The sequence below is a fragment of the Ailuropoda melanoleuca genome, chromosome 11 (genome assembly GCF_002007445.2).
Source record: "Ailuropoda melanoleuca isolate Jingjing chromosome 11, ASM200744v2, whole genome shotgun sequence".
In the NCBI taxonomy this organism is placed as follows: Eukaryota; Metazoa; Chordata; class Mammalia; order Carnivora; family Ursidae; genus Ailuropoda; species Ailuropoda melanoleuca.
The window spans coordinates 45,205,104-45,230,894 of record NC_048228.1 but is presented as its reverse complement, the minus strand read 5'-3'; the positions used below and the strand labels follow the sequence as shown (position 1 = coordinate 45,230,894).

Sequence of the window (25,791 nt, the reverse complement as noted above, 5' to 3'; positions counted from 1 at the left end):
TTTGCGTTGGCTTTTGATAAACCCAAACCTTAAAACATTGTTATTTGAAATTTCTACATTTTAAGTAACAAATTGGGAGTACACTGAATAAACTTTTTTCAAGATCCAACGCTGTCCCAACACCCTCTGAGATGTAGATGTATCTCCCCCAAAATGGGGGGGGTACGTCTTCTTTTTTAAAGATTTTTAAAAAAGTAATCTCTATACCCAACACGGGGCTCAAACGTAAACCCGGAGATCAAGACACAACCTCCACTAAACCAACCAGATGCCCAAGGAGTACACCTCTTGAATGAGTACTGAAAGAAAAAAACCAGATTAAGCCGCCACTTAAAACATAAATCAAGTCTTCAGAATATACATTACCCTGTAATCCCAGGAGGGTGCTATGCTCTACCCTAGTTTATAAAAAGCAGTGGCTGATAAGTCAAAAGTGAATTTTTATTTCTTGCCATTCAACCAAAATTCGTTGAAATTGCACATCCAATTAAACTATTTCAAGACAAAAATACAAAACCCAACTGACCCTAAAAACAACCCAGTCTTACGACAGTTATTTTTGAATGACTTCATAGAAAAGGTAACGAAAAAATTGCAGTACACCTGCAGTGTCCTTGAATCACTTTTAATCAGTGAAACTTGGCATCCTGCGGTTGACATCCTATCAAAAATCTCAGTAATGGATAGATGAAATTTCCAGATATTAAAAATCAAGTATTAAAATTTACAATTAGCAAAAATCCAGTCCCCGTCATCATTTTGAAAGATGCACCAGGGAATGGTAAAAAAGCTCTGCTTACCCACGTTAGTATCCCAACAGACATCTTAATATTCTTAATCTTGTAACTGAGACTACTTAATATTAGTAAAATTAATAAAGTTTCTATTAGGATGATTACCACACAGAACTTGGTCAAAACCATTCAGGAAGCACATTTAACAAGGTAACACAGGCTACTTATGTTTGTGTTGTAAGGACCTTAGAATTTTCACCCTCACGCCTTCAAGTAAATTTGTCAAATTAGTTTTAAATGAATACTTCAGGATGACACCTTGATAACTTCATCGTTCATCCAAATGAAGTCCTACAGCTTAGCCTTGCTGTATTTAAAATTTCTATCAGTTGGCATTCATAGAGCCTAAAATCTGAATTTAGAGTTCAAAGCCCCTTGGGGAAAAAAAAACAAATGCATTCTTACTTTGTTCTTTTGTAAATCTCAAGACAATCTCTAGATGTAGTGTATTTCTTCAAAGTCATATATATCAAGACTTGACTGAAAAGTTTGGATTTTGTTTAAAAAGCCTTTATTCATTTTTGATCAGGGAAAGGACAATCTCAATGTCAACTTCTCACCTAATCATAAATTTGAACTTAACAGGATTCACTGCCCTAAAGACGCTGCACCTACAGACTTTGACAACATAACTTAAAACGAAAATCTCCCTTGTTCCCTAAGGTTGCATGTTGAAATAATAAACAGTCCCTTGCAATAACCAACATTGGTACTTGGCCTAGGTTTACGGTCAAATAGCAAAACAGGAGCAAAAGGAGGCCAAGTGCATTTAACTTGATAGCCAGCAAGTACAAACATCATTGAACAAAGAAAATTGCAGGCACCAAATGAAACAAAAGGCAGGTTCATCAGCATAAAAAATTTACATTTGAAGATGAGGTCAACTATTCCGCATGTGAACATGTATGTCAATCCTATAGACTAATGTGGAACCACAGTAAACAAAACTTAAATCCAACTACACTGAATGTTAAATTCAAAACTTCGGTTTACCCAGGAAAATTCTCCCAAATCTAGGGCTAAAACTGCTCTTCAATGCACCAAGATGTTTTAATGACTATCGCTTAGATTTGCACTGACCTATGTAAAACTTAAAGTATACTTTTCCCCACTAATCCTCCCTATGTCTGAATCTGGGTATGCTTAACTACTCAGTTCATGCACTAATGCATTAAAAATGAAATCTACTACCATGACTTTTTCTAAGAACTCACACCACGTTAACAGTTAACACCCAATATAGCTTCCTAAAAATGCCCCAATAGAAAACGTTTTGTTCAGCTTGGTGCTTGCTGTGACAATACCAACAGAATATAACTAATTTCCTCAGCCACTACTTCAAATACCTGAACCTAACTTTTGCTCAAATTTTAACCACCTCATACCTATCTGCCAAAAATGCTTGTTAAAATTTAACTGTTTTTGATACTCAAACTGTAGCTCCTACAGTTTAACAGTGCCTTTTCCCTGGGTGTATCTGGACATTTTAACCAAGAAAACAACTAGTCATTATGGTATTATGATTAGCCAAAGCTCTTTCTAGCAGGCCACTGATTAAGTCTGATTTAGCATATCTTTAACAAATGGCTTCCCAGAGACAGGAACAAAGCACAATCTTTTCTATTCATGAAAGGAGCTACCAACGTGCTTTGTGCCAAAAAGGTGCACTTTCCAAGACCTAGTCCAGAAGATTCATGGTCTGCTAGAAAGCTTCCACTAATGACAACCTTATGACAAGGTCTCCAGATATACAGAGAAGAAACGTTAAAGGTGTGGTAGAAGCCTCAATTTAGCAGGGAAATGAAGCCTTAGAGGATAATATACATCTAACAAAAATGGGGAACAGAAGGACACTGTAGCTGGCTATTCATAAAGGACCACAGTTTCTCCCTACGGACCAATACTCCCTACAAAATAAACTGTGCCTTAATTATTGCTTATTTTAAATTACACTTTTACAGAGCTATTTAGTACCTGACGCAGAAAAACAATCACATAAGGAAGCATTTATTTGAGGTTTAACATGAAATCATACAAATAAAATTTGTATAAACACAAATCCACATCGAGTCATAACACAGATAGCAAAAGACAAAGTAAAAACAAAGAAAACTAACTGGCGGCTATATACAGTTGGACACAGTTGTGTCTTGTACACTAGAAAGTCTTTTACAAAATAATCATCTTAGATCAACAGAAGACCGATCTTCAATGTCGTCCTGCAAGATGGGTTAACTTTAGCACTCTCCTCCTAAAAACAAAAACAAAATAGCAATTAGTTTCGTGCAACTCTGAAAGCTTTCAAAGGTCCACTTTCATGAATTGTTTTAAGTCCTCAATTTATTCTTTTCTTCAATAATTAAAGATCACATGCATATTCGATGGCAAAATGTAATTTGGGTCTTTAATAAATTCACCCTGGAATTCCCAAACGATGCTAAATTTAAATTTAGTTAAGGAATTGGGGAATGCAATCTTCCCATATTCACAGGTTGAACTGTGCTAGATTAAGGTCTACTAGAAGTATCTCTAGTAAGCCAAAAACGCTCTTACAAAGATGAATTTCTAATAGGCTTATTGTATTTTAAGGAAACAAATTGCTGTGTGCATATGATCTTTAATTCATATCCCAGATTTTAAAGTTCTTGTTTTGGTTTGTAGATTTCACTATTAGCTATAAAAAGAAAAAGCAAGCATTAAATCTTAAAGAATGAACACTTAAAATGAGGCTCCACAATTGAAATACAACACTAAACAGAAGACCAAAAATGATTAAGCTGTAAAAAGGCATTTATGTACTTTAACTCCTGTAAAAAACCATTTAAGTTAAGTTTAGACACTTAATCTTCAAAAAGATTAAAAAAGAAGCCAAAGTCTGAAGTTTTCCACTTTAATCTTTACGCTGGTACATGAAGTTGGAAGAGACCATACCACAGGACAGCGTTTTCTGGTGTATGCCTTGCGCTCTGCCCGCAACGTGCGACCCCCAGAGATAGACGTGGTCAGGGTGACACACGGCCTGCAATGAAGTTCCCGCTGGCGGGTACAAACAAGGTATAATGTCAGAGTTAGAAGACAACATTCTTGTTTTCCTTAAGTTGTACCCATTTCAGTACTTTACCTGTTAATAGTTCTAAAAAAGTTTAATTATTCCTCTAGACCACCTGGTACACAAAGCAAACAGAAAAACTCTTAAGTTTTTCTGTAGTACTAAAGAAAGTGAGATAAGACTTTAAAGTTAAAGATCTATAGACACTTTAGGCAAAACAGGCTCATAAAGCAATTAAAAAGTTAACAATTTAGTAAAAACAGACTACATAATATTTTGTTTTTACTTATTTTTCATTTGTCTATTGATCTTTAAATTAAATTAGACATTTCCACTGGTTTCTTGTACTCTTACACACACCTGTTTTCTCCAACGTCCTCCTTTAGTATGGCTGGTAATTGTTTTGGTGATTGCCACCCCCTCGAGATGCCTTGCCATAAGTGCTCTGTTGGCCTATTTTGAAAACACAGAAAAATTATACTAAGATAGTTTTCTACAAAATGGTTTCATTTTAAATACTTTAGAAACTACTAAACACATACAACTCTGCATGCCAATGTTAAAAATATCAGATATCTTAAACAGCCATTATAAACCAGTCATATATCACATATTCTAGAACACTTCTATTATCCAAAATCTTTACATTACTATAATCACCCGATGACTATCAAATGCCTAAAAACGTTAACTCCAAACACTTCAAGAACGGAAAACCCATACACAAACAGTTTCAGAATGGGACTGTACTTTAACATGGAATTTTAATACCATTGGTTTATGAAATTAAGTTAAATATTCTTACCACTGTAGTCTGCATATCCCTGTCCATATCCATAGTTCCCATAGTTATACCCAGTATAATCATAGCCGCCATAGCCACTATAGTTTTGATCACCACCATAGGCACTATTGTAATTTCCATATCCTTGATCATAATAGTTATTAAATCCTTGGTTCCAGTTTTGGCCCTGACCTGAAACAATGCACAATGATTGTTAGGAAACAACTTCTGACCCCCAATCCTAACATAAAATGTTGTGTTCCTGTCTCTCACTCTGAAAATCTTAAGCAGGTGGAATGGACATCTATGTAGTTATCTGACTGAGAAAGTTGTTATTCCAGTTGTGATAGAAGGGGGCAGAAAGTCCAATTGTGCCAATTATCAAGCTTCCTAACTTTAATGGAAAATCAGAACAAAAGTGAAGACAGGTAGGCTGTTTAGTTTTAAAACAAGGACTCCTGCCCAAAGAAACCCAGGACCCTATGGTGTTATCATGTAATCTTAACTACATTAAATTGATTATTATTTTCCCATTAGTAAAGACACTGTCACAGTGACCATTCTTTTTACTGACGCCAGTACACTAAATAACAAAAACCCACCCACTAACTTGAGCACCTTTTATGTTGAAAATCTTGCTTTACTTTCTTATGGGCTTATTCCTATTTAGCAGTTTACAGCTTAAACCACGGAATCATTCTCAAAGAATTCAGTTCCAAAGAATTAAACCTCACCTCGTCCACGACCCCTAGTACCACCTCGTCCACCAGCTGCAGCACCTCTTCCTCCTTTTTGTTGTTGCTGTTGCTGCCTATATACCTCTTTGGGTTGTGCAACTTTAATTTCACACTATAAACACATTAAAAAAAAATCTTTACTGTAACGTCAAGCCATTGTATTCTTCTCAAAACAAATTGAGAAATCTCACTGAACAAAGCAAACAAAAAAACCACCTTCAAAATTTTCACTAATAGAAGCAGAATGTCTTTACCTTCCCAGAACCAATTTGATGATATCTGCTTTCTAACAATTTCTTTACTGGCTCTTCGTCTGTGTATGTGATAAAACAAAATCCTCTTCTTTCATTTGTTTTTGTATCCATGGGAAGTTCAATATTTTCAATCTGAAACCAAGAAGCACACTCAAGATCATCCAGCAATGATAACAGCTACCAGAAGGTATTACAATGCCAAAGATCCTCTTCAAGCTTCAATATAACATGCTGCATGTTATTCTAGTCAGGTTATGTCTGTATGGAAACTCATTTTATTATCAACATTGCAACACAAAGATTCATCGGTGAAGCATTTAGAGAAGAGCAAAACTTCATTTAATATCATTTTGCACCCAACAGATGCCACTGGTTGGTAAGTCCAAACACTGACCACCCCAAACACCTGTGTTTTGGCCAAAATAAGTTATGTTGGTTTCCATTACAGCACAGAAAACAGCGATTAAGGTACAGTGACTAGAAGGGATCTGAGCAGTTAATTTAACCTCCTCCTCACCTGACAAATCAATTGGTTCTGTAAAAAGCTGGGGAGTAACATTACATAAACACACCAAGTATGAAAGACATATAAACATAATCATACAGCGCACCTCTCCAAAGGCTCCAAAATATTCTTTAATTTGTTCTTCAGAAGTATCTGGGCTCAATCCACCCACAAAAACCTTTTTGGGGGGTTCCTTCCCTTTTAAAGCTTTGGCCCTTTTGGGGTCTATCAATTTGCCATCCAGTTTGTGTTCTTTCAGTTCCAAAACCTAGAAGACAAATGTATTTAATCTGACAATATACAACCAAATCCCCAAACAATTTGCAAAAAAGGACGCAGAAGCAGCACAGTGCAAAACCTGTCAAAACCTTATCAACACTAGCAGCATCTTTGAAAAGCACAAATCCAAATCCTCTCGATCTTCCAGTCACTGGATCTGTTTTAATTGTACAGTCTACAACTTCCCCAAATCGAGACAAATATTCAGTCAGATCTTTCTTGCTTGTATCCCAGCTCAAGCCTCCAATAAACATTTTACTAGAAATAAAGTTATTTAAAAAAAAAAAAAGATTAGCAGCACCTCAAGGATTACTTCACTTCTGGAATTATGTTCAACTACGAAATAAGTAGGGGCAACTTTAACCGTATATGCAAGTTAATTCAATCTGTGTCTACAGTTCACATATCAACAAAAGACCACAAAATCCCAATTCCATCGAGGTCACTTATTCGAAACAGTGGAGAGCTTGCTCACCATACTGCATAATACAAAATTTAAACGAGGCCAACAAAGTATGTTCCACATTACCTAAGTTTTTGAAATCCAACTTCCTAAACTGATCCCTCACAACTTAGGTCCACCCTCTTCCACAGCTGTCAAGGCAATGTTCCACCTCAAGAACTCGTTAACGCGTACTGGGGATCCGGGTACCAGTCACACACTGATTCCCAAACTAAGAATTCCCTCAACTTTCCCCATGAAAGCTGTGCGGGGGCCCTTACACAGACACAATGAAAAGGCGGCGGCAGCTGCAGCATGTGGCGCAGCGAGGACGGCACCTCCCCCTCAGGCCCCACGCGGCGCCTGCGCACTCGGGACACAGACGCCACCGCCCTCCTCCTCCAACTCCTCCGCCCTTCCCCCACCTTCCGCGGGCCTCTCTAGTCACCCCCTCCGTCTCCTACTTTCCTCTTCCCCCCAAGGTAGTGGGGCCCAGCGGGCACGCGGGGAATCGACTCGGGGCAAGAACCGGGGCAGCGCGCGGCTCCCAAGGGATGAAGAGCGCGTGAGGCGCGCTGGGGGAGGGGGAACAGAGGAGAAGCGTGTGGTACCCGTCATCCTGCTGATTCTTGCTCGCGTTGATCTTGGATCCCTCTGCGAATTCCTCTATGTTGCTGTACTCGNCTTCTCACCTAATCATAAATTTGAACTTAACAGGATTCACTGCCCTAAAGACGCTGCACCTACAGACTTTGACAACATAACTTAAAACGAAAATCTCCCTTGTTCCCTAAGGTTGCATGTTGAAATAATAAACAGTCCCTTGCAATAACCAACATTGGTACTTGGCCTAGGTTTACGGTCAAATAGCAAAACAGGAGCAAAAGGAGGCCAAGTGCATTTAACTTGATAGCCAGCAAGTACAAACATCATTGAACAAAGAAAATTGCAGGCACCAAATGAAACAAAAGGCAGGTTCATCAGCATAAAAAATTTACATTTGAAGATGAGGTCAACTATTCCGCATGTGAACATGTATGTCAATCCTATAGACTAATGTGGAACCACAGTAAACAAAACTTAAATCCAACTACACTGAATGTTAAATTCAAAACTTCGGTTTACCCAGGAAAATTCTCCCAAATCTAGGGCTAAAACTGCTCTTCAATGCACCAAGATGTTTTAATGACTATCGCTTAGATTTGCACTGACCTATGTAAAACTTAAAGTATACTTTTCCCCACTAATCCTCCCTATGTCTGAATCTGGGTATGCTTAACTACTCAGTTCATGCACTAATGCATTAAAAATGAAATCTACTACCATGACTTTTTCTAAGAACTCACACCACGTTAACAGTTAACACCCAATATAGCTTCCTAAAAATGCCCCAATAGAAAACGTTTTGTTCAGCTTGGTGCTTGCTGTGACAATACCAACAGAATATAACTAATTTCCTCAGCCACTACTTCAAATACCTGAACCTAACTTTTGCTCAAATTTTAACCACCTCATACCTATCTGCCAAAAATGCTTGTTAAAATTTAACTGTTTTTGATACTCAAACTGTAGCTCCTACAGTTTAACAGTGCCTTTTCCCTGGGTGTATCTGGACATTTTAACCAAGAAAACAACTAGTCATTATGGTATTATGATTAGCCAAAGCTCTTTCTAGCAGGCCACTGATTAAGTCTGATTTAGCATATCTTTAACAAATGGCTTCCCAGAGACAGGAACAAAGCACAATCTTTTCTATTCATGAAAGGAGCTACCAACGTGCTTTGTGCCAAAAAGGTGCACTTTCCAAGACCTAGTCCAGAAGATTCATGGTCTGCTAGAAAGCTTCCACTAATGACAACCTTATGACAAGGTCTCCAGATATACAGAGAAGAAACGTTAAAGGTGTGGTAGAAGCCTCAATTTAGCAGGGAAATGAAGCCTTAGAGGATAATATACATCTAACAAAAATGGGGAACAGAAGGACACTGTAGCTGGCTATTCATAAAGGACCACAGTTTCTCCCTACGGACCAATACTCCCTACAAAATAAACTGTGCCTTAATTATTGCTTATTTTAAATTACACTTTTACAGAGCTATTTAGTACCTGACGCAGAAAAACAATCACATAAGGAAGCATTTATTTGAGGTTTAACATGAAATCATACAAATAAAATTTGTATAAACACAAATCCACATCGAGTCATAACACAGATAGCAAAAGACAAAGTAAAAACAAAGAAAACTAACTGGCGGCTATATACAGTTGGACACAGTTGTGTCTTGTACACTAGAAAGTCTTTTACAAAATAATCATCTTAGATCAACAGAAGACCGATCTTCAATGTCGTCCTGCAAGATGGGTTAACTTTAGCACTCTCCTCCTAAAAACAAAAACAAAATAGCAATTAGTTTCGTGCAACTCTGAAAGCTTTCAAAGGTCCACTTTCATGAATTGTTTTAAGTCCTCAATTTATTCTTTTCTTCAATAATTAAAGATCACATGCATATTCGATGGCAAAATGTAATTTGGGTCTTTAATAAATTCACCCTGGAATTCCCAAACGATGCTAAATTTAAATTTAGTTAAGGAATTGGGGAATGCAATCTTCCCATATTCACAGGTTGAACTGTGCTAGATTAAGGTCTACTAGAAGTATCTCTAGTAAGCCAAAAACGCTCTTACAAAGATGAATTTCTAATAGGCTTATTGTATTTTAAGGAAACAAATTGCTGTGTGCATATGATCTTTAATTCATATCCCAGATTTTAAAGTTCTTGTTTTGGTTTGTAGATTTCACTATTAGCTATAAAAAGAAAAAGCAAGCATTAAATCTTAAAGAATGAACACTTAAAATGAGGCTCCACAATTGAAATACAACACTAAACAGAAGACCAAAAATGATTAAGCTGTAAAAAGGCATTTATGTACTTTAACTCCTGTAAAAAACCATTTAAGTTAAGTTTAGACACTTAATCTTCAAAAAGATTAAAAAAGAAGCCAAAGTCTGAAGTTTTCCACTTTAATCTTTACGCTGGTACATGAAGTTGGAAGAGACCATACCACAGGACAGCGTTTTCTGGTGTATGCCTTGCGCTCTGCCCGCAACGTGCGACCCCCAGAGATAGACGTGGTCAGGGTGACACACGGCCTGCAATGAAGTTCCCGCTGGCGGGTACAAACAAGGTATAATGTCAGAGTTAGAAGACAACATTCTTGTTTTCCTTAAGTTGTACCCATTTCAGTACTTTACCTGTTAATAGTTCTAAAAAAGTTTAATTATTCCTCTAGACCACCTGGTACACAAAGCAAACAGAAAAACTCTTAAGTTTTTCTGTAGTACTAAAGAAAGTGAGATAAGACTTTAAAGTTAAAGATCTATAGACACTTTAGGCAAAACAGGCTCATAAAGCAATTAAAAAGTTAACAATTTAGTAAAAACAGACTACATAATATTTTGTTTTTACTTATTTTTCATTTGTCTATTGATCTTTAAATTAAATTAGACATTTCCACTGGTTTCTTGTACTCTTACACACACCTGTTTTCTCCAACGTCCTCCTTTAGTATGGCTGGTAATTGTTTTGGTGATTGCCACCCCCTCGAGATGCCTTGCCATAAGTGCTCTGTTGGCCTATTTTGAAAACACAGAAAAATTATACTAAGATAGTTTTCTACAAAATGGTTTCATTTTAAATACTTTAGAAACTACTAAACACATACAACTCTGCATGCCAATGTTAAAAATATCAGATATCTTAAACAGCCATTATAAACCAGTCATATATCACATATTCTAGAACACTTCTATTATCCAAAATCTTTACATTACTATAATCACCCGATGACTATCAAATGCCTAAAAACGTTAACTCCAAACACTTCAAGAACGGAAAACCCATACACAAACAGTTTCAGAATGGGACTGTACTTTAACATGGAATTTTAATACCATTGGTTTATGAAATTAAGTTAAATATTCTTACCACTGTAGTCTGCATATCCCTGTCCATATCCATAGTTCCCATAGTTATACCCAGTATAATCATAGCCGCCATAGCCACTATAGTTTTGATCACCACCATAGGCACTATTGTAATTTCCATATCCTTGATCATAATAGTTATTAAATCCTTGGTTCCAGTTTTGGCCCTGACCTGAAACAATGCACAATGATTGTTAGGAAACAACTTCTGACCCCCAATCCTAACATAAAATGTTGTGTTCCTGTCTCTCACTCTGAAAATCTTAAGCAGGTGGAATGGACATCTATGTAGTTATCTGACTGAGAAAGTTGTTATTCCAGTTGTGATAGAAGGGGGCAGAAAGTCCAATTGTGCCAATTATCAAGCTTCCTAACTTTAATGGAAAATCAGAACAAAAGTGAAGACAGGTAGGCTGTTTAGTTTTAAAACAAGGACTCCTGCCCAAAGAAACCCAGGACCCTATGGTGTTATCATGTAATCTTAACTACATTAAATTGATTATTATTTTCCCATTAGTAAAGACACTGTCACAGTGACCATTCTTTTTACTGACGCCAGTACACTAAATAACAAAAACCCACCCACTAACTTGAGCACCTTTTATGTTGAAAATCTTGCTTTACTTTCTTATGGGCTTATTCCTATTTAGCAGTTTACAGCTTAAACCACGGAATCATTCTCAAAGAATTCAGTTCCAAAGAATTAAACCTCACCTCGTCCACGACCCCTAGTACCACCTCGTCCACCAGCTGCAGCACCTCTTCCTCCTTTTTGTTGTTGCTGTTGCTGCCTATATACCTCTTTGGGTTGTGCAACTTTAATTTCACACTATAAACACATTAAAAAAAAATCTTTACTGTAACGTCAAGCCATTGTATTCTTCTCAAAACAAATTGAGAAATCTCACTGAACAAAGCAAACAAAAAAACCACCTTCAAAATTTTCACTAATAGAAGCAGAATGTCTTTACCTTCCCAGAACCAATTTGATGATATCTGCTTTCTAACAATTTCTTTACTGGCTCTTCGTCTGTGTATGTGATAAAACAAAATCCTCTTCTTTCATTTGTTTTTGTATCCATGGGAAGTTCAATATTTTCAATCTGAAACCAAGAAGCACACTCAAGATCATCCAGCAATGATAACAGCTACCAGAAGGTATTACAATGCCAAAGATCCTCTTCAAGCTTCAATATAACATGCTGCATGTTATTCTAGTCAGGTTATGTCTGTATGGAAACTCATTTTATTATCAACATTGCAACACAAAGATTCATCGGTGAAGCATTTAGAGAAGAGCAAAACTTCATTTAATATCATTTTGCACCCAACAGATGCCACTGGTTGGTAAGTCCAAACACTGACCACCCCAAACACCTGTGTTTTGGCCAAAATAAGTTATGTTGGTTTCCATTACAGCACAGAAAACAGCGATTAAGGTACAGTGACTAGAAGGGATCTGAGCAGTTAATTTAACCTCCTCCTCACCTGACAAATCAATTGGTTCTGTAAAAAGCTGGGGAGTAACATTACATAAACACACCAAGTATGAAAGACATATAAACATAATCATACAGCGCACCTCTCCAAAGGCTCCAAAATATTCTTTAATTTGTTCTTCAGAAGTATCTGGGCTCAATCCACCCACAAAAACCTTTTTGGGGGGTTCCTTCCCTTTTAAAGCTTTGGCCCTTTTGGGGTCTATCAATTTGCCATCCAGTTTGTGTTCTTTCAGTTCCAAAACCTAGAAGACAAATGTATTTAATCTGACAATATACAACCAAATCCCCAAACAATTTGCAAAAAAGGACGCAGAAGCAGCACAGTGCAAAACCTGTTCCTACCTTATCAACACTAGCAGCATCTTTGAAAAGCACAAATCCAAATCCTCTCGATCTTCCAGTCACTGGATCTGTTTTAATTGTACAGTCTACAACTTCCCCAAATCGAGACAAATATTCAGTCAGATCTTTCTTGCTTGTATCCCAGCTCAAGCCTCCAATAAACATTTTACTAGAAATAAAGTTATTTAAAAAAAAAAAAAGATTAGCAGCACCTCAAGGATTACTTCACTTCTGGAATTATGTTCAACTACGAAATAAGTAGGGGCAACTTTAACCGTATATGCAAGTTAATTCAATCTGTGTCTACAGTTCACATATCAACAAAAGACCACAAAATCCCAATTCCATCGAGGTCACTTATTCGAAACAGTGGAGAGCTTGCTCACCATACTGCATAATACAAAATTTAAACGAGGCCAACAAAGTATGTTCCACATTACCTAAGTTTTTGAAATCCAACTTCCTAAACTGATCCCTCACAACTTAGGTCCACCCTCTTCCACAGCTGTCAAGGCAATGTTCCACCTCAAGAACTCGTTAACGCGTACTGGGGATCCGGGTACCAGTCACACACTGATTCCCAAACTAAGAATTCCCTCAACTTTCCCCATGAAAGCTGTGCGGGGGCCCTTACACAGACACAATGAAAAGGCGGCGGCAGCTGCAGCATGTGGCGCAGCGAGGACGGCACCTCCCCCTCAGGCCCCACGCGGCGCCTGCGCACTCGGGACACAGACGCCACCGCCCTCCTCCTCCAACTCCTCCGCCCTTCCCCCACCTTCCGCGGGCCTCTCTAGTCACCCCCTCCGTCTCCTACTTTCCTCTTCCCCCCAAGGTAGTGGGGCCCAGCGGGCACGCGGGGAATCGACTCGGGGCAAGAACCGGGGCAGCGCGCGGCTCCCAAGGGATGAAGAGCGCGTGAGGCGCGCTGGGGGAGGGGGAACAGAGGAGAAGCGTGTGGTACCCGTCATCCTGCTGATTCTTGCTCGCGTTGATCTTGGATCCCTCTGCGAATTCCTCTATGTTGCTGTACTCGTTCATGTCCTCCATGGTGGCGGAGTTGTCGGCCGAGGGGTGCTGGCGCGCAGTCCGGGTCGCGGCAGCAGCGGCGGCTGAGCGTTGTATGGAGCTGGATTTAAAATGGCGGCGGAAGAGATCCGGGCGCCGCCTGCGCCCTCCCTTTATAGCCGCCCCGCCCGCCAATCGGGAGGGCTGCTGGGCGGTGACGTGGCGCTGGGCCCGGCGCGCCCCCTGCCGGGCGGAGCTGGGAGCGAGCGAAGGGAGGAGAGGGGCGAGCTGCCGCGGCGCCCGTGGCCGCCAATGGGAAAGGCTGCGGGAGGCTAAAGTAGCGGGAGCGGAGGGGAACAATGGCGGCGGCACATGGGAAAGCCGGGGCGGGACCTCCATCGCGGCCCTCCCGGTGAGGAGCGAGGTCGTGGGTAAGGGGACGCGGGCTTAAGACGAGAGAAGCGTCAGAAGAGAAAAACGAAGGGGCGAAAAGTCCTGGGGTTAAAAATCCCGAGCAGCGCCGTCGCAGGGCCACAGTCCCTCTTGTCTTGAGAGCCTTTGTCTCTGGCGTCCGGTCCAGCCCACTCCTGGCAAAGAGCCTTCAACCCCGCCTTTTTCCAAAGCCCTCGGTCCCCCAGTACGGACTGCTGCGGAGGCGGCTGCTGCTATCGATTAGCACCGTGGCCTGGTTGCTCCAGAAAAAAGGCGGACTGCGCCCGGTGCCGGCGGCTGAGACAGCTAGCGGGCCCGCCCGCCCGTCTGCCGCGCGCACGCGTGTTTTGTCCTCGAGCTGGCTGGAACCAGCCGAACAGGAAGCGGGCGCGCGGTGGCCCCTCCGGACAGCGGCGCGGTGCGGGTGCCTCTTCCGCTACCGCCACAGGCCCGCGGGCCGAGGAGGCGCTATGGGCCTCCTTAGCCGATCAGCCGGAGCCCAGGCCAACGCAATCTGGGAAACGAGTCCCAGCACGGCCTCTTTTGCAGGCTGAGGACGGGAGGAGGGGCGCGAGCCAGGTCAGGTTACTGTAAATATGCAAAAGCGGAGGCAGTGGGCGGGGAGGGGGCTAGGTGCCGTAGAGGGCAAGGGGCACTCACATCCCCGGCGCGCCACTCGCGGGGCTCCCGTCTGCACGTGCCCCGGGCCTCTCCCGCTCGCTCAACCAGCCTGCGGAGAGCGCGCGCGCGCCCGCGCACCCGGCTCCCGCGTTCGCTTCTTTGTTCCCGCCCACGCAAGGCCCATTTTGACGGATCGGGTTCGAGGCTCTCTGGTGGCCAATCGGCGTGGACGCCTTTACCTCCCCCCACCCTCTCGGAACTCCGCGAGGGCCGCCCCCTTTCCCTGACCACGTGCCCTAGGGCCCTAGGCAGCTAGGTAGTTCAGGGCGCCTGTGCGACCGTCTTATCCACCTTCAGGGGCGCGGAGGTGGCTCTGTTCCTCGTGCTTCGGACCGCACGCGGTTGCCGAGTGGGAGATCCTTGCGGGGCTGTCGGAAGCCTAGGACGGTGCTGGGGGCGCAGTGGGCGCCGCCCTCCGCCCTTCCTACCAGTAGGCCGATTCCGGTAGTTGCATCCGGTAGGGAAATGGTCGTGCTATCGGTGCCCGCCGAAGTCACTGTGATCCTGTTAGATATCGAAGGTACCACAACCCCGATTGCTTTCGTGAAGGTGAGGGGCGGAAGGGAGCGGGGAAGTGACTTGTGCTTAAAGGCAATTAAAAACATTTTTTTTTTAAAGTATTGCATACCTTGTACCAGAGACATGAGGCGTAGGAGAGGTGGTGTGGCTTTGCACCCGCTGTGGGGTGGGAGGAAGTAGGGAGGCTGCAACGGGTTGCGGGGATGCTTTTCGTCAGCGCACCCTGTTCGTCCTCCGCCGTCCCTGTCCTTGTTAAATGCAGATGGATGGGAAAGGGGTGGAGATGGTGGCGAAAAAGGGTGGAGGAGGGCAGATACGTCCGGTTGGGGAAAGGGAACGTGCCCCCCCGCCCCCGGCCAGGTGTGCGCCCGGTCGCCCCGCAGGTGAGCGCGTGCTTGGCTCTGGGTTGGGCCTGGCTAGGCGGCGGCCGCGATTCAGTGGTTCTGGAGGCTTCTAGTCCTGCAAAACGTAGATTGAAGTGTCAAGATGACTTTTCAGGTAGCCCTGGTATCTTGGGCCGTGGTGGTTAACTCTTCGCCCCTTCCCACTCCTGCTATTAGTGGCCGAACTGCACTTTTTATGTTATTGGACTAGGCACTGCGGAATGCAGTGCTGATTTATTAAGCTATAGAGCAAACAGGTCTAGATTACGTTCATTTTCCTCTGAAAACCGTGGAAACTTGAACCTCTTACCCAAAGCCTCTATTCTAGGATATCACTATTAACCAAACAATTGTCTACGCCTAATTCGTAAACTTAAAGCTCTGCATTATAGCAGGGCTTAAAAAAAAAAACCCTATATTCTATCAATACCTAAATATTAAATATCAGTATAACTTTAAAAAGAATTCCTCGGGCCTAGTCTACGCTTTATTCGATTTCTGTTTAAGATGAAAGCATTAACTAGAAGGGTTTGCGTACAATAATATACTGTTTACAATGTAGGAAAAACCCATCTTCCAATAGATTGAGCAGTCTTTTAAATTTTTTAAAGTTAGTTTTATTTTTAAGATTACCTATGAAGAATGTTTTTCTTGATGTGGATTATAATGTAAAATCAGTGTACACTTTTAGGACTCCAATATAACAACCACTTACAAATTTTTTAGAAGAATCACAAACCATCTTAGCACAAGTTCTTAAGAAATCTAGTTTGACATTTTTTTTTCCTTAGTTTTTAATCACACCGGAGGCCTCTGTAGAAATATTCAGGATTGACCAAATGCTGGTAATGGGGTTGACTTTTTTCCCTTTAATGACTGACAGAATAGCTGCTTTCTCAGAGTTTTCAGAGAAGAAAGGATTCCTTGTCTTTATGGGTTATAGTTCACAGCTTATTAACTCCACCAGGGATAATGACAGGAGAGGTAGTGATACAGCATAAGATTATGTACTATTCTTGGAAAGTTGATTAAGGACTAGATACCTCATGCAAATCAGTTTTGTAACAAAACATCATAGGTGCCTCTCCCACCTCTCCACTCCCCCACCCCACTCCCCAACCAATCCTGTCTTTTGCCAGATGACAGGAGCCACTTCTTGAAATCTTTGTTTATGGTAGACTTATTCTGACATCTTTCTGAGAGTTAAAATGCCTTCATCGCCTAAATAGATCTTTTTTTTTTTTTTTTAAAGTTTGACACTCATCTATAAGTAAAGTCAAGGCAGGCTGAAAAAATGATTTTGGGGGGTTTTGTTTATTTTTTAAATTTTATTTATTTTTTTAATTTAAATTCAAGTTAGTGTATTATTAGTTTCAGGGTAGAGTTTAGTGATTCATCAGTGCTCATTTCAGGGGTTTTGTTTAAAGGATAGTTTCTTGTGCTTTGTCCTGTAATCTGTCTTTATTTTATTCACATTAATTATTAATCTGTTATAACCTAATAAGCTATTATTAATTTGTTACACATTAGTTTATCAAAACTGTTGTTTCCAAAAGAATATTCAGAAGAACGTTAAGTCTGTGTGGATTTTTATAGTAATTCTGCAAAAAGGATTCCATTATTAAATGCACTTTTGGGGAATGTTAGGCTATACATATTCAGCTGGTTTCTTTATTGCACAACTTCTCAGAGCCTTTATATCATATACATGCACACACATATATGTTTAATGAGTCTTCAAGAGAGTGACATTTCACAAATTTACTTGAACAAAAAACTTTTAGCAGAGTATGTCAAGCATTAATCTTCTAAACACCTTTTAAAGAGGTACTAAATCATATCCTTGAATCTCTGAGCGTGGAGGTGGGAATTGGGAGGTGTTTGTTCTACTTTGGAGTTTATTAGTCACGTTAGGTATGTGGAACATATAGCCCTACTTCCTGCGGAAACAAACATCGAGTACTATATATATGTGACTTGTATACTTGACTCATCCTCAAAAACTCTGAGGTGTGTGCACTGTCCACATTTTACTCATAGGAAACTAAGATTCTTAACAATTGAACAGTATGCCTGGAATTTGAACCCAAATTATCTGACTCAAAAACTCTTCTCTTTACATGATTGCACTTGACCTCTAAAGTGGAAACCACAGTGCTTGTTCCATGTCTTTGCTTGGTTTCTGTATATGTTAAATGACACAGTTGATATGAGAGCACTTTAATCAACACTAAGTACCGTAAAAGGATATGGTAACAAATTTCGGTTTATACTGCCTCTTGGTGATAGGTTTAGGAGAGAACCCTTGAACCACAATAACTATAATTGAGTCTCTGTTTGGAGATTTGGTTCTATAGTCAGTGTATACTGTGAAAATTGAGTATTGTCAAAAATTGCCCTTGAAAAAGACCCATAGGAAGTCATTCCTCTTTGGAGCCTGATTTCCATTTTTCAGTAAGTCATGCATTCATCTTTCCTTTAGGGTGGAAACATATCCCTGAACATAGAGGAAGTAGTTGGTTTGGGATTTGGTGACATAAATGAAAAATATGTTGTATCAAACATTAGCCTCATACTGAGCCCTCACACTGTAAGAGACACTGGGGGAACTGAGACTATTCCTTTGGGGAACAGAACATCCCATTGAGTGGAATAACACACAGATTGCCAGCACTTACTATGGTTATTTTTTCCTTTCCTCCTTTTTTTTTGGTCTGAGCATTTACAGTTAAATGTGTTTATGATGCACCTTAACTGTGTAACACAGTCTGGGATATCTCATGGGATTCTCTAGAATCTTCTCAGTCCAGGAAGTGGTGTTCTCTGGACGGCCTGCTGCTCTATCACAGCATGCCTCAGCCCTTCTGGGTCAGACAACAAAAAAACAATGGATTTATTTATTTATTTACTTATTTATTTTTAAAAAGATTTTTTTATTTATTCGACAGAGAGGCAGTAAGAGAGGGAACACAAGCAGGGGGAGTGGGAGAAGGAGAAGCAGGCCTCCCACTGAGTAGGGAGCCCGATGCGGGGCTCGATCCCAGAACGCTGGGATCATGACGTGAGCCTAAGGCAGACATCCAATGACTAAGCCACCCAGGCGCCCCAAAAACAATGGTTTTATTTTCCTGCTGTTATATCTTATATTCTCTGAGTCATAGAATTGTCAAATTTCTAGGACAGGAGGGGCTCCTAGCTAGGATCATGTAGTGAATTTTGCAACCAGCTAATTAATTTCTCATGAATTGATGCCCAGAGGGAGGTCCTGTGTGAGGTCATCACAACTTGTTGGGAGCAGAGCAGCACTAGAGCCCAGCTTTCCTTAGATGTTCCCCATGCATCTGAATCCTCAGCCTTCAGCCTTGTCCCTCACTGCAGGACACATGCTTGTGGATTTGGTTTTCTTTTCACGTGCTGATTCTGATCCTTTCCAGTGCTGCTCTCCCAACACTTTTTGGTCATGTACACCATCAGCAGAATTGGAGCAGGCACGGCCAGTAGAGTTTATCAGTTGTGGGGGCACCTGGGGGGTTCAGTCAGTTGAGTGTCTTACTCTTGATTTGGCTCAGGTCATGATGTCAGGGTTGTGGGATCAAGCCCCGCATCAGTCTCTGAGCTCAGCAGGGAGTCAGCTTGGGATTCTTTCCCCCTGCCCCTCTTCTTGCCCTCTCTCTCTCTCTCATATAAATAAATAAATCTTAAAAAAAAAGAATTTATAAATTGTGTGTACGTACTATTATGTTACATTGGAATTTGAAGATGAGATTAAAATAATAAAAGTGAACAAATGTTGTTATACTCTCTTCCCTTACCCCTTTGAATCATCTTGCATGCCCCATGGAGCCACCACTCGAATTTTGTCTGTGTGTTGTAGTATTCATTTTCTGACTTTGTACATTGTATTATTATGGTGTTTTTAGTCTGTTAGCCTGTGAAATAACACCGTCACTGGTCTCTGCGGTTATCCTGTCAGGAACCTTCAACCAATGTTTCTGGATTTGGAGAAAATTATCCTCTTGTTTCTGAAAATACTCTTTAATTTGGTGGCTTTCCTGTTGTTATCTGTTGACATGTACATGTAACATGTACATGCAACAACAGTTGAGGTAGTTATGTTCTCCAGAGTCACTGAGAACCTTGTATTAGCAAATAATGACTCATTGCCCCTAAAGAAAATACAAGGCTAGGTTCTTGTGAGCCTCTGGTCACAACATTTCTGTGAACTGACTAGTATGTGACCTTGTCTTATGTGTGTGTCTGTTTCCCTTATTTAATGTATATTGTTGATGGGTTAGCATTGAACTCACAGCCAACTCCTGCTTTAATGAAGCCTTTCTAAACACACGTATTTTCTCCCGAAGGCCCATCACAATTTACTGTGCTCAGGAACACTAGGCAGTACTTCAGCATTTTGCTTGGGGGCCATTTTGAACTGCAAAATCAGCAGAAGGTACAAAATGCAAAAAATATGGCACTAAACAGACTCTGAAAAGGATGCTTGTTTAAACTACGAGAGGTGAAATGAGGTAAATTGTCACTTTGTGCTAGGAATGTGTACAATCAAGTGTTTACAGATTTTTGCCACTGTGCACATGTACTTAATTTTGAATGATCAGGAAAGTGCAGCGAGTATTGATTTGGGGGTTACAAGTAAATTTTAGTGAGTAGGAGAATTTGCGAGTACGGAATCTGTAAGTAATGAGAATTGACAGTATAGGGTAGTAGTTATACGTGTGGGCTTGGACACCTTACAGGTCTGGGTTGGCATTCTGGCTCCTCTCTGTGTTTTATGGCAAGTTAGTTAATGTCTCTGAGTCTAGGTACATATTTTCTCAGCTGTATTGTGGAGCTGTCTACCTCAGAAGGCCACTGTGGACATTTAATGGGTGCTTAGCCCTTAAAAAAAACTTGTAAAATGAATGAATATGTTTACATCAATATTTCATCTACCATCCCAGTAAATCTTGTTAGGGAATAGTGGGCAGGGGACATGTTTTTCATTTATGCCTTAGGAAAACCTTGTGCTTGAGAATAAAATCTTGGTTATAATTAAGAAGATCTCGTTCACTGAAAATATGAATCTGATTGGGATTTTTATCCCTAAAATATATTAAGTGGGGACATGGTGGGTCCCCTAGCCAAAGGCTCTTTATGTCTGTGCTTCTCAGACTTGACTATGTATACAAATCATGCAGGGATCTTGATAAAATGTTATTTCTGATTCAGAAGACCTGGAATGGGACTTGATGAATTTTTCACAGGTGCTCTGGTGCTACTGCTGCTGCTCTGTATACCACACTTTTTAAGTATTGAGGCTTCATACAGATCTGTTAGTTGTACCTATGTGTAGGCCTGTTAGCACTGCTCTTTTCTAATGGCTCATTTGATATGATAAAGTAGACCAAGCAAGAGAGTATAGATGAGTTAGAGGAAGTCTGTCAGCGTTAACAGAAGCACCACCTCTCAAAGGTTAAGTAAATTGGTTATGGATCAGTAAGGCTGTATACAAGAGAACAGGTAATGTAGTAAGCCTGGTAGACAGCAAAGCATTATGCAAATGGCCACTTCCCAGCTTTAGCAAATCGTCTTCCAGAACTGAAGTGTAAAGAAAGCAAAAGCACCATTTGTTCTTAAAGGACAAATAGAATGTTAGCAAGGAGTTACACATAGGACCAACTGGATAGTACACTTAAATGTTTATTTAATTGAATGTGTATGTACAGCAGAGACCTGCGTAAGAAGCTTTTGGGCTAGTATCCTGGCAGATGGGCAGGTAAACAGTGCTTTGCTAAACCTGTTTCTCCTGGTTGCTGTAACAAAGTTACCACAAACTTAGTGGTTTAAGACAGTATAGATTTATCATGTTACACTTCTGGACAGTCAACTCTGAAATGGATCTCATGGAGTTAAAATCAAGGTGTTGGAGGGGTTGTGTCCCTTCTGAAAATTCTAGAAAAATTTCCCTTCCATTCCCACTTTCTAAAGGCTGCCCACATTTCCTGGTTTGTGGGCCTTTATCTGTCTTCAGAGGCAGCAGCATAGCATCTTCATACCAGTGTCTCACTCTCTGACTTTGAGTTTCCTACTTCCTTTTACCTTTAAGGACCCTCGTGATTGTATACGGCCCAACCACATAATCCAAGGATAGTCTTCCCATCTTGATTCTTAATTTAATCATGCCTATAGTACTTTTGCCATATAAAGTAAGTTTAGGATATGGATATCTGAGAGTGGGGAAATTTTCCCCTCTACCTACTTGATGAACATGAACATTTCTAATAGATGCCTTTGTATGTTCTAGGGTACATAGGAATTAGAATTTGTAATGGCTCCACTTTTGTTTTGAAATTTATCATTAATAGTGTTGGATGCAATCTATAATATTTTCTTTAAGATTTGACAGATTTTTCTTTTTAAATTGTGTTGGTGTTTAAGGATTGTGCTGGTATGGAGGTTGGTAAGGGCAGTGTTTAGGGGCTGGAGTTTTAGAGAATGAGGTATTTGGCAAGGTTTTGAATTAGACTGAGGGAGAGAAAAGATCTCAAACTTTCTACATTAGAAAATAAGATTTAGACAAATCCTTGATCCTGTCAATAATGTTTATTTGAAATAGCAGATACCCATTTAATTGAAAATCAAAATGATAAATATTTTAATTTTATTTATTTATTCTTAAAGAATTAATTAATTAAAAAAGTTTTTAAGTGGGCTCCTTTCCCAACATGGAGCCCAACGCAGGGCTTGATCTCACCACCCATGAGATCATGACCTGAGCTGAGACCAACAGTCAGACGTTTAACTGACTGAGCCACCCTGGCCCAGGTGCCTGTCTTTAAAGATTTTATTTTTAAGCAAGCTCTGCACCTAGTGTGGGGCTTGAACTCACAACCCCAAGATCAAGATTCACACACTCCACGGACCCAGCCAGCCAGATGCCCCTTGATTCTCTTTAAAAACATAATCCTGCTTATATGCTCTTCTGGTGTTTGTTTAATAATTTTTTTGAGATGTATTTTATGTTAAAACACTTTTAGAAATGGATAATGTATTCTTGATTGTTTAACGATGGTTGTAATTTACTCTTTTATGTTCTTTTATAGTTCAGCAGTGTATTTTAGAGGATAATAATTGAGAAATGTTGAAGTTGACATTTCTTTCTCATGAAAACTGCTATGTTAATTTTATGGTCTTTCTAGGAAGAGAGCTTGTGTTGTCTGATAGTATATCCCAACTTCGATTAAATATCCATCTGATAAGTATTGCTTCTAATGTTTTCAGCACTGAGAGGTATACGATGCCTATTCTGCCCTCAATAGGAAACTGCTAGAAGACAACCCTCAAGGGACAGCAAACTAGAACCTTCCTTCTACCTGTGCTGTTGATTATTGACACCAGTAACTGCATTTGAGTCATGTTCCCGGCCTTCATTCACTCTGTGAGATTATTAGTCTTTTTCACCCGCAAGGATGAGGTTATAGAATCTGTTGTGCTTGTAAGGTGGTGATGAAGACTGAATGAAGTAGAATGCAGAAGCCTTCGAAAATTATAAAGCTCTTTAGAAACACTGATTATAATGCAAGTACCAGACTAATACAGGAAGCACTTGTGAAGAGTCAGTAAGGAAAAGGGGGAACTAACATTTATTGAGACCCACCTGCTCCACATTTTTTCCCACTACAATTACTTGCACCTCTGCTGCTTATGACCCTAGTCAAAAATACACTAAGAATGAGGCCCAGAACGTGCCTGATCTCAAAAGAATCTGTGGAAGCACTGGAATGGCAGGACTGTCTTGATAAGTAGCTGTTGGTGGTTTGCTTCACATTCCCCCAAGCCTTCCCCATTGCTAAATACTGTTTCCCAAAGGAGATAGACCCATGGTGGTATGTGAGAGGATTTTTGTTGATTCAAGCAGAAGCAAAGGGAAGAGCCTTTGAAGAATGACTGTATTGGGTCTGAGTATATCAAGTGGATGGAAAGCCCCGCTGGCCGGAACTTCTGGTCTCTTATTCTAGAACCTTTTGTGTCACAGCACTTGCATGATCTTTCCTTCCCTTCTGTCACATTTATTTGAATACTTATCATGTGCCAGGCTCTGCTAGGGATCCAAGATCCCTAAGACCCAGCCATCACCCTCATGGAACCTGGTAAGGAGGACAGGTCCATAAGTAGGTTGTCTTTGCACGGTGGAACTCCTTTGTGGTTTTTCTGTGGGCTAAGATAATGTTTCAACTCATGAACTTCAGTGAACAGGTTTTTCCAATTGCCTGTCCCTCTATTCCGTTGCACTTCTTATAGCTGAACATGTCCGTCCGGTCATGCTCCTTCATGTCGCCACTGTATCTCCAGCTTGGAGTGTAATACTTTTTTTCCCTCCAAGTACAGGTTGGTTCCATGTACTCATTAACATAAAAAATATTCATTGGGCTAGGCTGTGAGCATAGAGAGGTAAGACTTGCTTCTGCTCTCAGAGGGCTTCGTTTAAGCAGGAATTTTCGAGTCTTCTCCCCTTTTTGCAGGGTCGTGCGTTTGCCACTGCGCACATGCTGCCTTTGGGGTTGTATTTGTGTCCTGTCTCTCAGCATTGGTGAGAGCTCCTTGTGGACAGAGATTGAAACCTTTTTTAAAAATTTTATTTATTTTTATTTATTTTTTAAAGACTTTATTTGAGAGGGGGAGAGAGAGAGCGCATGACTGGGGAGAGGGAAGAGGGAGAAGGAGAGGGAGAAACAGGCTCCCTGCTGAGCAGGGAGCCTGACCTGGGGACTCTGTCCCAGGTCCCTGGGATCATGACCTGAGCCAAAGGCAGATGCTTAACCAATTGAGCCACCTAGGTGCCCCTATTTATGTATTTATTTTTAAATACTTTATTTATGTATTTGAGAGAGAGCGTGCGTGTGCATGAGTGGGGGTGGTGGGGGGCACAGAGGGAAAGAGGGAGAAGGAAAGGGAGAGGGAGAAGCAGGCTCCCCGAGCCTGACACGGGACTCCATCCCAGGGCTCTGAGATCATAAGCTAAGCTGAAGGCAGATGCTTAGCCAACTGCACCACCCAGGCACCCCTTTTTAAAATTTTAATAGCAACTATGTAATTTCCTTATAAGATGGAAAGCCTGGTAGGTTATTAGGGTAATGGCCTATAAGTATATAGCTTAACCTGTACATATGAATTGATTGGGACCCAACACAATGTGAAACATAGAAATTCAGAACCACATAAGGTGTATAAGGCATTCAGCCAATGCTTGGTGATGGTGGTATGATGCATTCCAGAATAGGCATGGGCAGGGTTGGGATTAGGTTTCTCCTAGCCTCTGCTATCCTTGCTATTTCAAATTTCCTCAAGGTGCTACTTTATCTTATTTAAACAGCATGCAACTTAGCTGAAGTGTTTCCAGAGTGACATTAGAATTTTCATTGAGCCAACATTTCTAAAACCTAGAAGTCCAAAGGAAGAAATCGGCTAAAAATGGACATTAAAAACTACGGAAGAAGGGTGCCTTGGCTGGCTCAGTTGGAGGAGTGTGCGACTGTTGATCTCGGGGTTGTGAGTTTGAGCCCCAAGTTGGGGGTAGAGTTTACTTTAAAAAAATCATGAGGGGCGCCTGGGTGGCACGGCGATTAAGCGTCTGCCTTCGGCTCAGGGCGTGATCCTGGTGTTGTGGGATCGAGCCCCACATCGGGCTCCTCTGCTGGGAGCCTGCTTCTTCCTCTCCCACTCCCCCTGCTTGTGTTCCCTCTCTCGCTGGCTGTCTCTATCTCTGTGGAATAAATAAATGAAATCTTTAAAAAAAAAAAATCATGAAAGATAGAAATTTTATTAACAATTAAAATTAAGTTAAAAAGCTAAATATATCACGCTGTGGAAATTTGTATGTGTTATTTTGTGGACAGAGGAAAGTTTTTTTTTCCTAAGATTTTTCCTCAAAATAATTCATGCCTGTTATAAATTGGAAACATTACAGAAGAATATAATATAGAGAGTGAATGTCTCCTTTTGCTCCTGCCACCCAGAGATGACCATTAAGAATTTGGTGAATATTCCTTCTGACTTTTTCCTATGCATGCAATAATTAAGATTATTGAAAGAAATGTA

At 40.8% G+C, this 25,791-nt stretch overlaps 3 protein-coding genes across 13 annotated transcripts in view; 1 reads left to right on the top strand and 2 right to left on the bottom strand.

The window, feature by feature from the left end:
* Window positions 1-1,288: 1,288 nt before the first annotated feature.
* HNRNPDL (heterogeneous nuclear ribonucleoprotein D like) lies at window positions 1,289-14,273 on the bottom strand. Of its 7 annotated transcripts, none has more exons than XM_034671620.1 (9): window positions 13,638-14,273; window positions 12,674-12,842; window positions 12,412-12,573; window positions 11,801-11,932; window positions 11,544-11,658; window positions 10,831-11,001; window positions 10,386-10,478; window positions 7,537-10,012; window positions 1,289-1,354 (listed from the first exon to the last, which is right to left on the bottom strand). In XM_034671620.1, the coding sequence occupies exons 1-7, from the start codon at window positions 14,078-14,080 to the stop codon at window positions 10,408-10,410; spliced, it is 1,263 nt and encodes a 420-aa protein (XP_034527511.1). In that variant the 5' UTR covers window positions 14,081-14,273; the 3' UTR covers window positions 1,289-1,354; window positions 7,537-10,012; window positions 10,386-10,407. The 7 variants fall into 7 exon arrangements, with proteins under 7 accessions (XP_034527511.1, XP_034527512.1, XP_034527510.1 ...); XM_034671621.1 differs by having other exon boundaries at window positions 7,537-9,227; XM_034671622.1 differs by lacking the exon at window positions 1,289-1,354 and having other exon boundaries at window positions 9,191-9,227; window positions 9,908-10,012.
* On the bottom strand, window positions 2,781-5,855 carry LOC117804322. The gene is made up of 6 exons (XM_034670942.1): window positions 5,800-5,855; window positions 5,362-5,476; window positions 4,649-4,819; window positions 4,204-4,296; window positions 3,726-3,830; window positions 2,781-3,045 (listed from the first exon to the last, which is right to left on the bottom strand). Exons 1-6 carry the CDS (start codon window positions 5,853-5,855, stop codon window positions 2,980-2,982), a joined length of 606 nt encoding a protein of 201 aa, XP_034526833.1. The 3' UTR covers window positions 2,781-2,979.
* Window positions 14,274-14,311: 38 nt separating the features above from the next.
* ENOPH1 (enolase-phosphatase 1) overlaps window positions 14,312-25,791 on the top strand; it is a 32,497-nt gene continuing 21,017 nt past the window's right edge. The window contains exon 1 of one of the 5 annotated variants that reach the window (XM_019794544.2): window positions 14,312-14,692. Coding sequence is in view for 2 of the 5 variants with exons in the window: in XM_034671626.1 (XP_034527517.1) it covers window positions 15,260-15,343 (84 nt within the window). In the remaining 3 variants the exon portion in view is untranslated. Of the gene's footprint in view, window positions 14,693-15,026; window positions 15,344-25,791 lie in introns of those variants that run through there. The other 4 variants (XM_034671626.1, XM_002912474.4, XM_034671628.1 and 1 more) reach the window with 4 other exon arrangements.